The following is a 12023-nucleotide window of genomic DNA, read 5'->3' as shown; positions in this document are numbered from 1 at the left end:
GCATGAAAGACATAATACATATCTGTGCACAACACAAAGTTGGGGTAATAAGTAATTTGCATGTAGTTTTTATGATGAGGTTACCCTATCGTGTTCTTGTTTTCAATTAATCTAGTTGTACGAAGCTGTTTGGAATTATATTCTTACATTGGCCATTGGCCTTGCCTGCAAAGTGTTTCAAACAATTATCCTCTACTAACAATAGCTTCAAAGCTCAAGATGCAATACATGCAGGAAATGGAGCACATGGCAAATGTTCATGGTCTACCAACTTATACAATCACACTCAATAACTTGATGGACTCTAACCACCCCAACCATATATTCATACTAAACCCTAAACCAACAAATACAAAACTCGTTTGTTCAACGATTAGACCATACAATTTATATGCTCTAACTTCATCACTGTGAAAAACATTTATCAATTTTATATCAGTGTGTCTACTAATAAAAAAAATACCAACAGTTCAGCATTCAAGGAAGAAAAGCTTCAAGAAACTCAAACTAAAATTGAATCATCAAACCATACTATTGTCACTCTAACAAATGTTGTAATATGACAATCCTAGTCAACCCTCTAGAACAACATCAAAATCACACAACATCATCAAAATCACACAACAACAATGTTTCACTTCATAATCCATTGAATAAAAAATATATTACCTTTATCACCTAACCACCATGAAAAGATATGGAGGGCGTCCACCAAGCTCACACCGAATGACGACGACGACGAACAACACCACGAAACCACGGGACACGAAACCAATACAACAAAAAACTAAAAGAGGGAACAGTGCACTGGAGAACCACGACACCTTTGTGAAGAAGAAATTCAAAGAGGGAACAGTGCACTGCTGAACCACGACACCAAAGGAAGAAGAAATTGAAAAAGGGAGACTTCGGGTAAATGTAAATCCTAACCGTAATGGAAATTTGAACCAAATATTAAACATTTAAAAAAAATAGTTGGCCCCGCACAACATTTTAATATTAGTTTCTTTGCCACCTGGGCAGTTGTACACTGGAGCAATTAGATAATCGATTTTTCAACCAACATTTTCCATAACTCAAACACATCAAATTTCAATCAAAACATGCTAAACCATACTAGGCTCCCCAGACAGATGATTGCAGTCAAAAGGTTGTCAAGGGGATCCAGCAAAGGAGGCACAAAATTTAAGAATGAAGTGCTTTTAGTGGCCAAGCTTCAGCACACAAATTTAGTTATGCTACTTGTTTATGCTTGGAAGGGAGAGAAAGGCTACTTGTCTATAAATTTGTTCCTAACAAAAAAATTGATTATTTCATATTTGGTAGGTCTTAATGACTAATATATATATACCACTAGAACTATTGGTTGTATGGGAAATGTGATACAAAATCACTAGAGCTCCAAATTTTCATACCAGATTAGCATTCTAGAATTTAAAGTTTTTACTTGAATATCCCAGTCCAAATGTTTCAAACTGATTCGGACGGACTTGTATACTAAATTATACAAACTGATTTGTTTGGATTATATAAATCGATTTGTAAATAATAATATACAAACTAATATTCAAAATAAAATAAAAATTATTCTCAAGGATGTGTTTGATATGTCAAAATTATATGGAGGTGCAGGAAGGAGGCAATGGAGGTGCAGGGAGAATTTGTCTAATAGAAGGATAAAGTACCAAAAGGTATTCAAATAACAGAACTTGGATAGAAAAGTAAAACAGAATTGAAAAAGTGAAATAACTAATTGCCAGCAGTTTAAACAGTCAAGAGCAACAAATGACAAGATTTGGTAACTAGTGAGTTTTAAAATATATCAGAGGTTGATGGAAAAATTATGGTTAACTGAAAATGACAGTAGAAAGCTTAAGGGATAAAATAGATTAATAAAATGTAAAATAATATTACATATTCATCCAATGACAATATTATATATATATATATATATATATATATATATATATATATATATTTTAATTTTACTGACATTTGCAATAAATGTCTTAAAAATCATTACAACAGTGAATTGAATTAGATAGTAGTGTAAAATTATCATAGATAAGGATTTAGTACGATTAAGAAACAGAATTTTGTACATTTAAAATGAAAAACAACTTGAACCAAAAGAGAAAGTGATGTACAGAAGTAATTATCTGTAAAATAAAAAAATCCTATGCAAAATGTTGTCCGGCATACTTAATGAAACAGTATAGAACATTCTTCCTCAAAACATTACAATTTCGAAACTTGAGACTTGTGGTTCCAAAAAGAGAAGGAAAACACTCTTCTAACTGATACCAAAAGAAAAGACAGAAAAAACAAAGCAACATTAGAAATTCCATTCCATGATCCCAAGTCTTTCCAATTCATGCTTGATAGATTCTACGGAGGAATTCCCAATAATAGTTCAACATGTGATCTGTAGGTCTCACTCTATCCCACTTCCCTGTAACAAATATAGCATATGCATCTGCTGCATACCTGATTGAAAAAGAATCAGAGTATCATCAACAACAGAGGCAAGAAAAGACATAAATATATATACACACAGAGCCAATAAAAGACACACATAAATATATATATACACACACGGAAAGGGATCAAATCACAAATTTAAGTTACACACACCTACTATGGCACATTCATACAACCTCACCATGGATTGAATGTTCTTGTCACTAAGAAAATGACTACAAAAATTATATAATTCTAAATTACTTAATACTCAATTTATATTAATTAAGATAGTCATAATATATAATTCTTAAAGTGTATATTTTACTGATAAAGTCGAAATCATCCTCCGCAAGCGAGGCCGCTATATCTAGATGACATAAACATACAACACGCTCCCGACATACTTAATGACGCATGCTCCTCCCAATAATTAAACGCAGTTAGCAACAACATTACATTACTCCAAAACATACTTGAAACTACAGTTAAGGAGTACTTGGGCCTTCCTCAGAAATATAGCCCATAAAAATTGAGTATAAACAGGGAGGTACCCCAAGGTAAGGACTTCTGAACGTTTTTATTTTGAACATTCATCATTGTATAACACTAATTTGAGCATGGAGTGTTTTGAACGTTTTCATTTTGAACATCCATCATTGTATAACACTAACTTGAGCATGGAGTGTCATTGTAGGTACCCCGCTCCAAGGTCGAGAACCAAACGAATCCAAAACCGAGACAATAGAGGAGATCATCAGTTAGACTAGGAATTTCAGTTAACCAGTTGTTTTATAGGGTCAACCGGCCTTGTAAAGATATATATAATTTATGAACTACTTGATTACTGTCTTATTGCTAATTTTTTTCTAAAATTTGACACAATCAAGGTAATATGTATTATTAGTATATATAGCAGACAAAATGACTTACTTCCCAACCCCATGCAATTGAGTTACGTGAGTCCAGCTTTCGTCCAAGTATTCCTCAGAGAGACGCTTTAACATTTTTGCTCTTTTGTGTTGAAAACCTAATGTCTTTATTGTTTCTTCAATTTCCTCGCGTGAAACTTCTGTGCAAGATTTTGCATCTGGGCATAACTTGAAAAAGTCTGACACAATATTTTTTGTCTGCATTTTGCAAAAATAATCCATTAGTACATATAGATATAATTTCAACATTTAAACTACACCTAGTTGCCCATCTTAATTGAAAGGAAACTTCAAAATGCATTAGAGTTTTCAACAAAAGCAGAAGTTCAACTCTGCCAATAACCAACCACCGGTTCTAATGGTACAATTTTAATTGTAGAATAACAAATATGGAATGGTTTCATCAAGAGGGATTGACTAGGCTTCATGATTCCTTAATTTAACACATTCTCAAACAGTCACCTACCTACCTAATTGACACTATTCACCATATATACCATAAATGACAGCATGTTTGGTTTCGCATTAGATCAAGTCAAACTCAGATTTATGAACCACATTCAAGTTGAGGCTACTTTGGATAAGTTTCATTTTTCACTTCAGAAACGTGGATCTAAGGCTGCAAATGTCAAACCAAACACACTAAATTGATGGATTCAATATCCAATTTCAGCAACCAATGTTAAAACACGAATCGGAAGAATACATGACCAGCACTCTTGAAGTATTCACCAGAAGAAAAGTACCTAAAATCTGCAGAAAGTGATATGTGACAATCCTGTTACGTGTAGACATCCAAACAAAACACTGGAAGAAAGCTTAGGACTTCGAATGAGTTTGGAAAGGAGGAAACTCTGAAGATTAGAGTAGGTAAGAAATTAAAACAAAGATTTCCAAGAAAAAACCGGCAGAAGAAGCCATGGTCTAAACTGCATAGTTTAGCTGAAAGAGATATACTAAAGTAAACACGCAAGACTGTAATTCGCTAGCACCTCTATGATTGAAATGAAACCCAATTTGAAGAATAAACTGGGATATAATAGAATTGATTGAGTAAATAATTAAAAGTTGACACAGTAAAAATGTGACTTAAAAGAACTCGTAGATTAAATGGAACATTTCCCATTCAAATGTCTTCCCCATAATATTGAAAATTCTTCGTTGACAGCAATCAAGCAAAAGGCCCTCAAGATATGAAAAGGATGGCATCTATATTCCTCTATACTCTATACACAGATCCATAAACTATTTTTTCTCTTTTGAAACACGTCAAGAACTTGACACCTGAATGATGATTTCATTCATTTGTTCAATGATCACCTATTTATTCAAGGCAACATGGCATCACTCATAAGAAATGGTGAATAGAATACAAGCACGGTTAGCAAATCTACAAGGTAGGAAGAGTGAAGAACTTATTAACAACCTAGCATCACCTTTTCACTTACAAAACTAATCCTTGTAAATTTATAAAGAAAATAGTACACACTCTTTTAAACACAATCTCTACTATTAACTAAAATTTATTGCAATTACAATTTTGGTCTTGCTGCTTATTTTATGAATATTTCCTAATTTTGTAGTTTCCAATAAATTTTATCAAATAGTGGGGTGTATTAGGAGTGTTAGAGAGAGTTGTTAGCACTCCTCTTTCAAGAAAGATGACTATGTAGGCTTAATTGTTCTTACTTAGATACAAAGATATTGGAAATATTAAGGAAGAAAATAATGGCTGACTCACCAAAACTACAATCACAATATTATTCAGCTAAGAATTATGATCTACGTATTGCAATAACAAGAACCACGTGTCTGCATTAAGAGGCTCTGTAAAAAAGGCCTAAAGAATCACTTGGGGAAAGTTATGATATGCTACTTGTCGAGCATATAATTGCAGAAGGGTGTTGAGATTTTATTAGGCCAGATTACAAGGAGATTTAACAGATTGACTGGGGTCCCCAAATTCAACATTAACTATACACAATCATATTATAAATATGGAATGTTAGCTAACTTCAAAGAGGAAAAATAATGCAACAGAACTCCATACTATATTGTGCATCAATAGATTTTAAATATTCCTTTCATGTGATAGGTATATACAAGTCACCAAAACTTGTGCAAATCTAGCAAGTCGCTAATAAGATGACAGGGGAGAACTAAATATTAATTTCAATGAGATTAGCATTGCTGAGAACTTTGAACTAACATGACTATCACTATAAAATTAGTCATCAGGCTTTTATTAGAAGCAACAATTCTACCACTCACCGCAAGATAAACCCTAATTTTCTTAGACCAAGTGAGAATAAAATATAATTCCCTAAGACCAAAGAGATAAAACATTAACGTCTAATCTTTCATTTCAAAGATGGCAATAGTAACCCCACATAAAATCATTTTAGAAAGGAAATAACAAGAACTATAGCCCTTTTTTTACCGTGTCTTTTATTGCAGATAAACAGATGAACTCACTGATGCCATATAACAGCTACAAATACAAGAGCTGGAAACATTTATGTTCCTCCAAATAGATGGACATAAAAGCATATTATATGATGCCAGCTTTGGGCCAAGAGTAAAACAAAGGGCTAAAATGCAAAATAAACTATGCAAAAAATGTAAGATTACAGATGCTGTGAAATTATTATGCAAATAATTGATACCTGTCTACCAGAAGTCCGATTGAGAAGCATACAAATGACCAACACCCTCCAAGGGTCATGAGCATGATCCTCTTGAATGAGAACAGTCGCAGAGCGGGGAGGCTTCCATGTAATATCAGGAGTTTTTCTTTTGTAAGCCTCGTCCCACTTCTCAGAAGCAGAAAGATTTTTTTTAATTTCAATAGATTTTTCACTGCAACTAGATTTATTTTCCTCTGGTTTATCCTCCACGAAATTTTCAGTGGCATGTAAAGCAATAGATTCAAACTTGCTTCCCTCATCCAAAGGTTTCACGTCAATGTTCTTCCCACTATCATTATGAAAATAAGGGGAAACATATCTAATAGCATGGGCAACATTTTTCTGAACTAGAGGTTTTGATTTCACGCTCATCTTCCCACTATCATTATGAAAATAAGGGGAAACATATCTAATACCATGAGCAGCATTCTTCTGAACTAGAGGTTTTGTCTTCTTGGGTTTAACTTTACTAGTGGTATCTTTTCCATTCCCCTGCAGTTTATTGGAAATTGTTTTCTTCTTGATATTAATCAATCCATTTTCAATTACATTTCCATCCCCTAGCAGCTTATGTTCAAGGAGCATACCGCCAGTACAACATGATTCAGCACCAACCTTCTTCACATTGTTGCTTTGAAAGAAAGGAGAAACCTTTTGAATTTGAGCAAGCTCAGTTGTCCCTTCCGTATTAGATGTTCTCTTGCTTTCATATTTAAACATTTCAATTGGAATTTTATTTCCCAAAGTACAAGCACCCATTAAAGGTACAGAATCAATGTCACTTTCAAGCCCTTGGACTTTTACATTAACTGCCTTCTCCTTGTAATTCTGAAAATACGGAGAAACCTTCCGTACCTTGGCATGCCCCTCGGCTCTTTTCGTGCTGTTGGATTTTCTCTTCAATGATTCAATTTTAATGGTTTCAATTTCATTTCCAATTATTTGAGGTTCAACCTCAGAGAAATCTCCAGAACTAAACGCAACAGAATCAGCATGAACATGCTGTTTAACATTCTTCCCTCCATTATTTTCCATCAGTTTATCCTCCATGAAATTTCCAAAGATAGGTAAACCCATGGATTCAGACTTTATTTCCTTTTTCAGTGGTTGAACACTAAACTTCTTCCCACTGTCATTCTGAAAATAAGGGGAAACATATCTAACACCAACTTGGACTACATTTTCTGGAGCCATGGATTTCATATTCTTGGAATTAACATAACAAGCATTAGTGTCATTTCCATTCACTTGCAGATTATTTGCAATTACATCTCCATCCTCTGGCAGCTTATCTTCATGGAAATCACCACCAGTACTTGATAAGGCACTGAATCCAATCACACTGTCATAACAACATGATCCATAATCAACCTTCTTCCCATTGTTACTTTGAAGAAAAGGAGAAACCTTTAGATTTTGAGCATGCTTCACTATCTTGTTCTTTGCACATGTTCTATTACCTTGGAATTTAAAATTTTCAATTGCAATTTTATCACCAGAGTTGGCAATAGAATCAAAATCATTTTCATGATCAAGCGCTTCAACATTGACTGTTTTCTTGTCATTCTGAGAAAAAGGAGAAACCTTCCGAACCCTGCCCTGCTCCTCAGCAGTTTTTTTATTACTGGATTTTCTCTTTTTCTTGGATTCAACTTTAAGGGTTTCAATTTCATTTTCATTTTCATGCCATTCCACAAAGTCTCCAGAAGCAACTGGAAACACAAGAGGGTCAATACAACTATCAAGTACGCGTTCTTTAATTTTCTCCACCCCATGTTTTCCCTCCAGTTGATTCTCAATGGAATGTCCATAGATGGGTAAAGCAATGGAATCAGAACTGCTTTTCATATTCAACGAATTGCCTGTAATCTTCTCCACACTGTCACTATGGAATAAAGGGGAAACGTATTCAAAACAAAGGGCTGTATTTTTCTGAATCACAGACTCTGTCTTCATGAATTTAACATTTCTAGTTTCAGCATCATTTCCATTCTCTTGCAACTTATTTCTGAAATCTTTGATCTTCTTGAATTTAGTTGTTCCATTTTCCATTTCATTTCTATCAGCCCGCATCTTATCTCCAAAGAAGCTTCTACCAATACCCGGTGAAGCAAGGGATTCAATCTCACACCAACATGAATCAGCATCAACCTTCTTCTCAATGTCACTTTGAATGAAAGGTGAATTTTTTTGAATTGGATCATGCTCAACAATTTCAAGCTTCTCGTAACTTCCCATGCATTTGGATTTATTTTTTCCAATTGCAAATTTATCTTCATTCACTTCCTCCTTGTCTTGAACCATGCATCCACAAGTACCCATTGAAGCGACAATGTTATTATCACCATTATTAGGTGCTTCTAATTCAACAGTCTTCTTCACATTGTCATTCTGAAAGTAAGGAGAAACCTTTCTAGCATTGTCACTCTCAAAAAAAGTTTTCTGGCTATTAGATTTTTTCTTCTCGGATTTAATACCAATGGATTTGAATTCATTTCCATTTTCTTTCAGCTGATCCTCAAAGAAGTCTCTAGAAGCAGCAGATAAATAAACAGAATCAACATAACCTTCATGTCCCAGCTGATCAATCTGTACAGCACAACCATCTTCCTCCAGTTTATCCCCCAACAACTCTACAGAAGTAGGTAATGCAATAGGATTAGACTTGCTTTCCTTATCCAACGATTTGGCATTAATCTTCTCTGCACTATCATCATGAAAATATGGTGAAACATATTGAACACCAACTGGAACTGTATGTTTGTGAACTTCAGGTCCCATTTTCTCGGGGTTGAATTTACTGGTTGCAGCGCCATCACTATTCTCCCCCAGCTCCTCCTCAACTGAATTAACCTTTTCATCTACCAGCAACTTATCTTCAACAAATCCAATGTCACAGCCATAACAGCACAACTCAGGATCAATCTTCTCCCTGATGTCACCCTGACACTCACGCTTCTTGAGTATGTATTTACTGGTTTCATCATCACCACCTTTCTTCTTCTTCTTCTTTTTCTTGGATTTAATCTTTCCGTCTTTCAGCAGGTTATCTTCAATAAATCCAATGTCACAGCAATAAGACCACGATTCAGGATCAATCTTCTCCTTAATGCCACCTTGAGACTCACGCTTCATGAGTACAGATTTACTGGTTTCAGCATCATCACCACTCTCCCTCAGCTTATCCTTGACAACTTTTTTCTTCTTATTCTTTTCCTTGGATTTAATCTTTCCATCTACCAGCAAATTATCTTCAACAAATCCAATGTCAAAGCAATAAAAACACGAATCAGGATCAATCTTCTCCATGTTGTCACCTTGAGCCTCATGTTTAATTAACATGAAGTTACTGGTTTCGGTATCATCACCATTCTTCTGCAGCTTATTGTCAACCAATTTCTTCTTCCTCTTTTCCTTGGATTTAATCTTTCCATCTACCAACAGCTTATCTTCAACAAATCCAACGGCAAAGTCATCCTCCTGCAACTTATGGTCGACCACTTTCTTCTTCTTCTTGTCCTTGGATTCAATATTTCCGTCTACCACCAGCTTATCTTCAACAAATCCAATGTCACAGCCATCACAGCATAATTCCGTATCAATCTTCTCCCTGTTGTCATACTGAGGCTCACGCTTCTTGAGTATGAATTCACTGGTTTCAGCATCATCCCCATTCTCCCTCAGCTCCTCCTCGCCTGCTCTATTCTTCTTTACCTTGGAGTTTACCTCTCTGTCTACCAGCAACTTATCTTCAAGAAATCCAATGTCACAGCCATAACAGCACAATTCAGGATCAATCTTCTCCTTATTGACACCTTGAGGCTCACGCTTCTTGAGTATGAATTTACTGGTTTCAGCATCATCACCATTCTCCTTCACCTTATCCTTCACAGCTTTTCTCTTCTTATTCTTTTCCTTGGATTTAATCTTTCCATCTACCAGCAAATTATCTTCAACAAATCCAATGTCAAAGCCATAAAAACAAGAATCAGGATCAATCTTCTTCCTGTTGTCACCTTCAGGCTCGTGCTTTCTAAGTAGGAAGTTACTAGTTTCGGTATTACCACCATTCTTCTGCAGCTTATTGTCAACCAATTTCTTCTTCCTCTTTTCCTTGGATTTAATTTTTCCATCTACCAACAACTTATCTTCAACAAATCCAATGGCAAAGTCATCCTCTTGCAGCTTATGGTCAACCACTTTCTTCTTCTTCTTGTCCTTGGATTTAATCTTTCCATCTACCAGCAGTGTATCTTCAACAAATCCAATGTCACGGACAGAACAGAACAATTCTGGATCAATCTTCTCCCTGTTGTCATACTGTGGTTCACGTCTCTTGAGTATGAATTTACTGGTTTCAGTGTCATCACCGTTCTCCCGCTGCTCATCTTCAACTGTTTTCTTCTTCTTTTGCTTGGATTTAATCTTTCCATCTGACAGCAGCTTATCTCCAACAAAACGAATGTCACAACTACAAGAACACAAATCAGGACCAATCTTCTGCTCGTTGTCACCTTGATGAGGCTCACGCTTCTTGGACATTCTCTTCATTTCCGATTCGATCTTTTCAGTTGCAATTTCATGTCCATTCTCTTCACTGCCATAACTACAGGATTCAGCATCAACCTTCCGCTCAGAGGCACCAAGAGGCTCATGGTTCTTTGACCTTCTCTTATGTTTTGATTTGATCCTTCCACTCACAGTTTCGTCACCCTTCCCTTCATTGCCATAACAACAGAATCCAGTATCAACCTTCTTCTGGTCATCTCCTTGAGGCTCGTGCACATGCTTCTTCAGCCTTTTTATATCCCTTTTGGATGTGATCTTTTCAACTGCAATCTCATCTCCATTCTCTTCCCAATTGACCTGCATAAATTTTTCACGTGCCTTCATAAAAGTAAGGAAAAAGAGGGGGAAAAACACATTTTTTAAGAAGTCTCCCCCATTCCATAGCCGTTTTCAGATAAACAAAAGTTGTTCCTTTTTATTTAGCATTACAAAAGAAGGTATCGTATTAATTAAGGTCACTTACTCCCTTCTTCCCATAGTCGTTCTTATTAAAGTTTGGAACTTTTTGATGCATTTTAGATGTCTTCTTCCTCTCGTTACTGCTTTTGTAACTTCCAATTCCCCTTTCTTCTTTAATCTTCCCACTTACTTCAATCACATGTCCTTCTTTCTGGGCAGGCAGCGCTAAAACGCACTCCATTCTCCTAAAATTCTCCTGCTATAACTAAAGACAAACCAAAGTCTGGGAAAAAATGTAAGAGTGTTAAGCACAATTTGCATCAAAGAATGCTTAACTAGGTCTAGGGAAATATGTGATGATCAGTTTCTTTAACTCACTCCACTGGTAAGCCTCTTCAGACTGTGAGGTAGGATTGGAGAGAGCCAAAATGAGAGGTTTCTGCAAGTCAGGCATGACAGAGTAGTTAATATGTAAAATTTAACTTGACATAAGAAATTACTATAAGCTAAAATCATTTAATATTGAATACCCAGAACCCAAAATCACGCATTCAATCAATATATCAGATAGAAAGCATGTAATGTTAAATAGCCAGAACCCAAAATTTAGTTTTGAAAAAGGAAAAAGGAAGTAACCCTGGAAAAGGGTTTCTGGTGTTGTTGGATTCAAGGTTGTGTATTTCTCCATTCTGCAACTACTCATATTCTCAAGAGCAACCAAAACGACCGCGCCACTGTTTCCCTCTTTCTACTCATAAAAAATATTTTAATGTATTTTTTGTCAATCACATTCATAATTCCTTTTTAATTGTTTTTCATACATTACTGTTAAAACGTAATATGAATTATATTTTAATAATAATATACCAGGGCTAAATTTTATGTATTTTTATTTTTTATTTTATTTTATATATGTGTAAATAAAATATATTTTATATTATATTATTTTAATTTATTATAAATTTATTTATATTTG

At 35.1% G+C, this 12023-nt stretch overlaps 1 protein-coding gene across 3 annotated transcripts; it reads right to left on the bottom strand.

Moving 5' to 3' along the window:
* Positions 1–2032: 2032 nt before the first annotated feature.
* Positions 2033–11823, bottom strand: LOC150026254 (uncharacterized). Of its 3 annotated transcripts, none has more exons than XM_090303271.1 (6): positions 11684–11823; positions 11426–11486; positions 11112–11330; positions 6059–10945; positions 3394–3590; positions 2033–2487 (listed from the first exon to the last, which is right to left on the bottom strand). In XM_090303271.1, exons 3-6 carry the CDS (start codon positions 11286–11288, stop codon positions 2373–2375), a joined length of 5376 nt encoding a protein of 1791 aa, XP_090159397.1. In that variant the 5' UTR covers positions 11289–11330; positions 11426–11486; positions 11684–11823; the 3' UTR covers positions 2033–2372. The 3 variants fall into 3 exon arrangements, with proteins under 3 accessions (XP_090159397.1, XP_090159399.1, XP_090159398.1); XM_090303273.1 differs by having other exon boundaries at positions 11578–11723; XM_090303272.1 differs by having other exon boundaries at positions 11112–11486.
* Between the last annotated feature and the right edge of the window lie 200 nt (positions 11824–12023).

This window comes from Phaseolus vulgaris, chromosome 6, assembly GCF_051622355.1.
Source record: "Phaseolus vulgaris cultivar YP4 chromosome 6, ASM5162235v1, whole genome shotgun sequence".
In the NCBI taxonomy this organism is placed as follows: Eukaryota; Viridiplantae; Streptophyta; class Magnoliopsida; order Fabales; family Fabaceae; genus Phaseolus; species Phaseolus vulgaris.
The sequence above is the reverse complement of the archived record's forward strand: the minus strand, read 5'-3'. Positions and strand labels throughout refer to the sequence as shown.

What these genes read in the sequence shown, in the direction of transcription:
- LOC150026254 (XM_090303272.1), bottom strand. Translation starts at nt 11,288, where the DNA reads ATGGAGTGCGTTTTAGCGCTGCCTGCCCAGAAAGAAGGACATGTGATT. An exon ending in ACGACTATGGGAAGAAGGGA is followed by an intron (nt 10,946 to 11,111) that starts GTAAGTGACCTT and finishes AAATTTATGCAG; the next exon opens with GTCAATTGGGAAGAGAATGG. An exon ending in ATCGGACTTCTGGTAGACAG is followed by an intron (nt 3,591 to 6,058) that starts GTATCAATTATT and finishes TGCAAAATGCAG; the next exon opens with ACAAAAAATATTGTGTCAGA.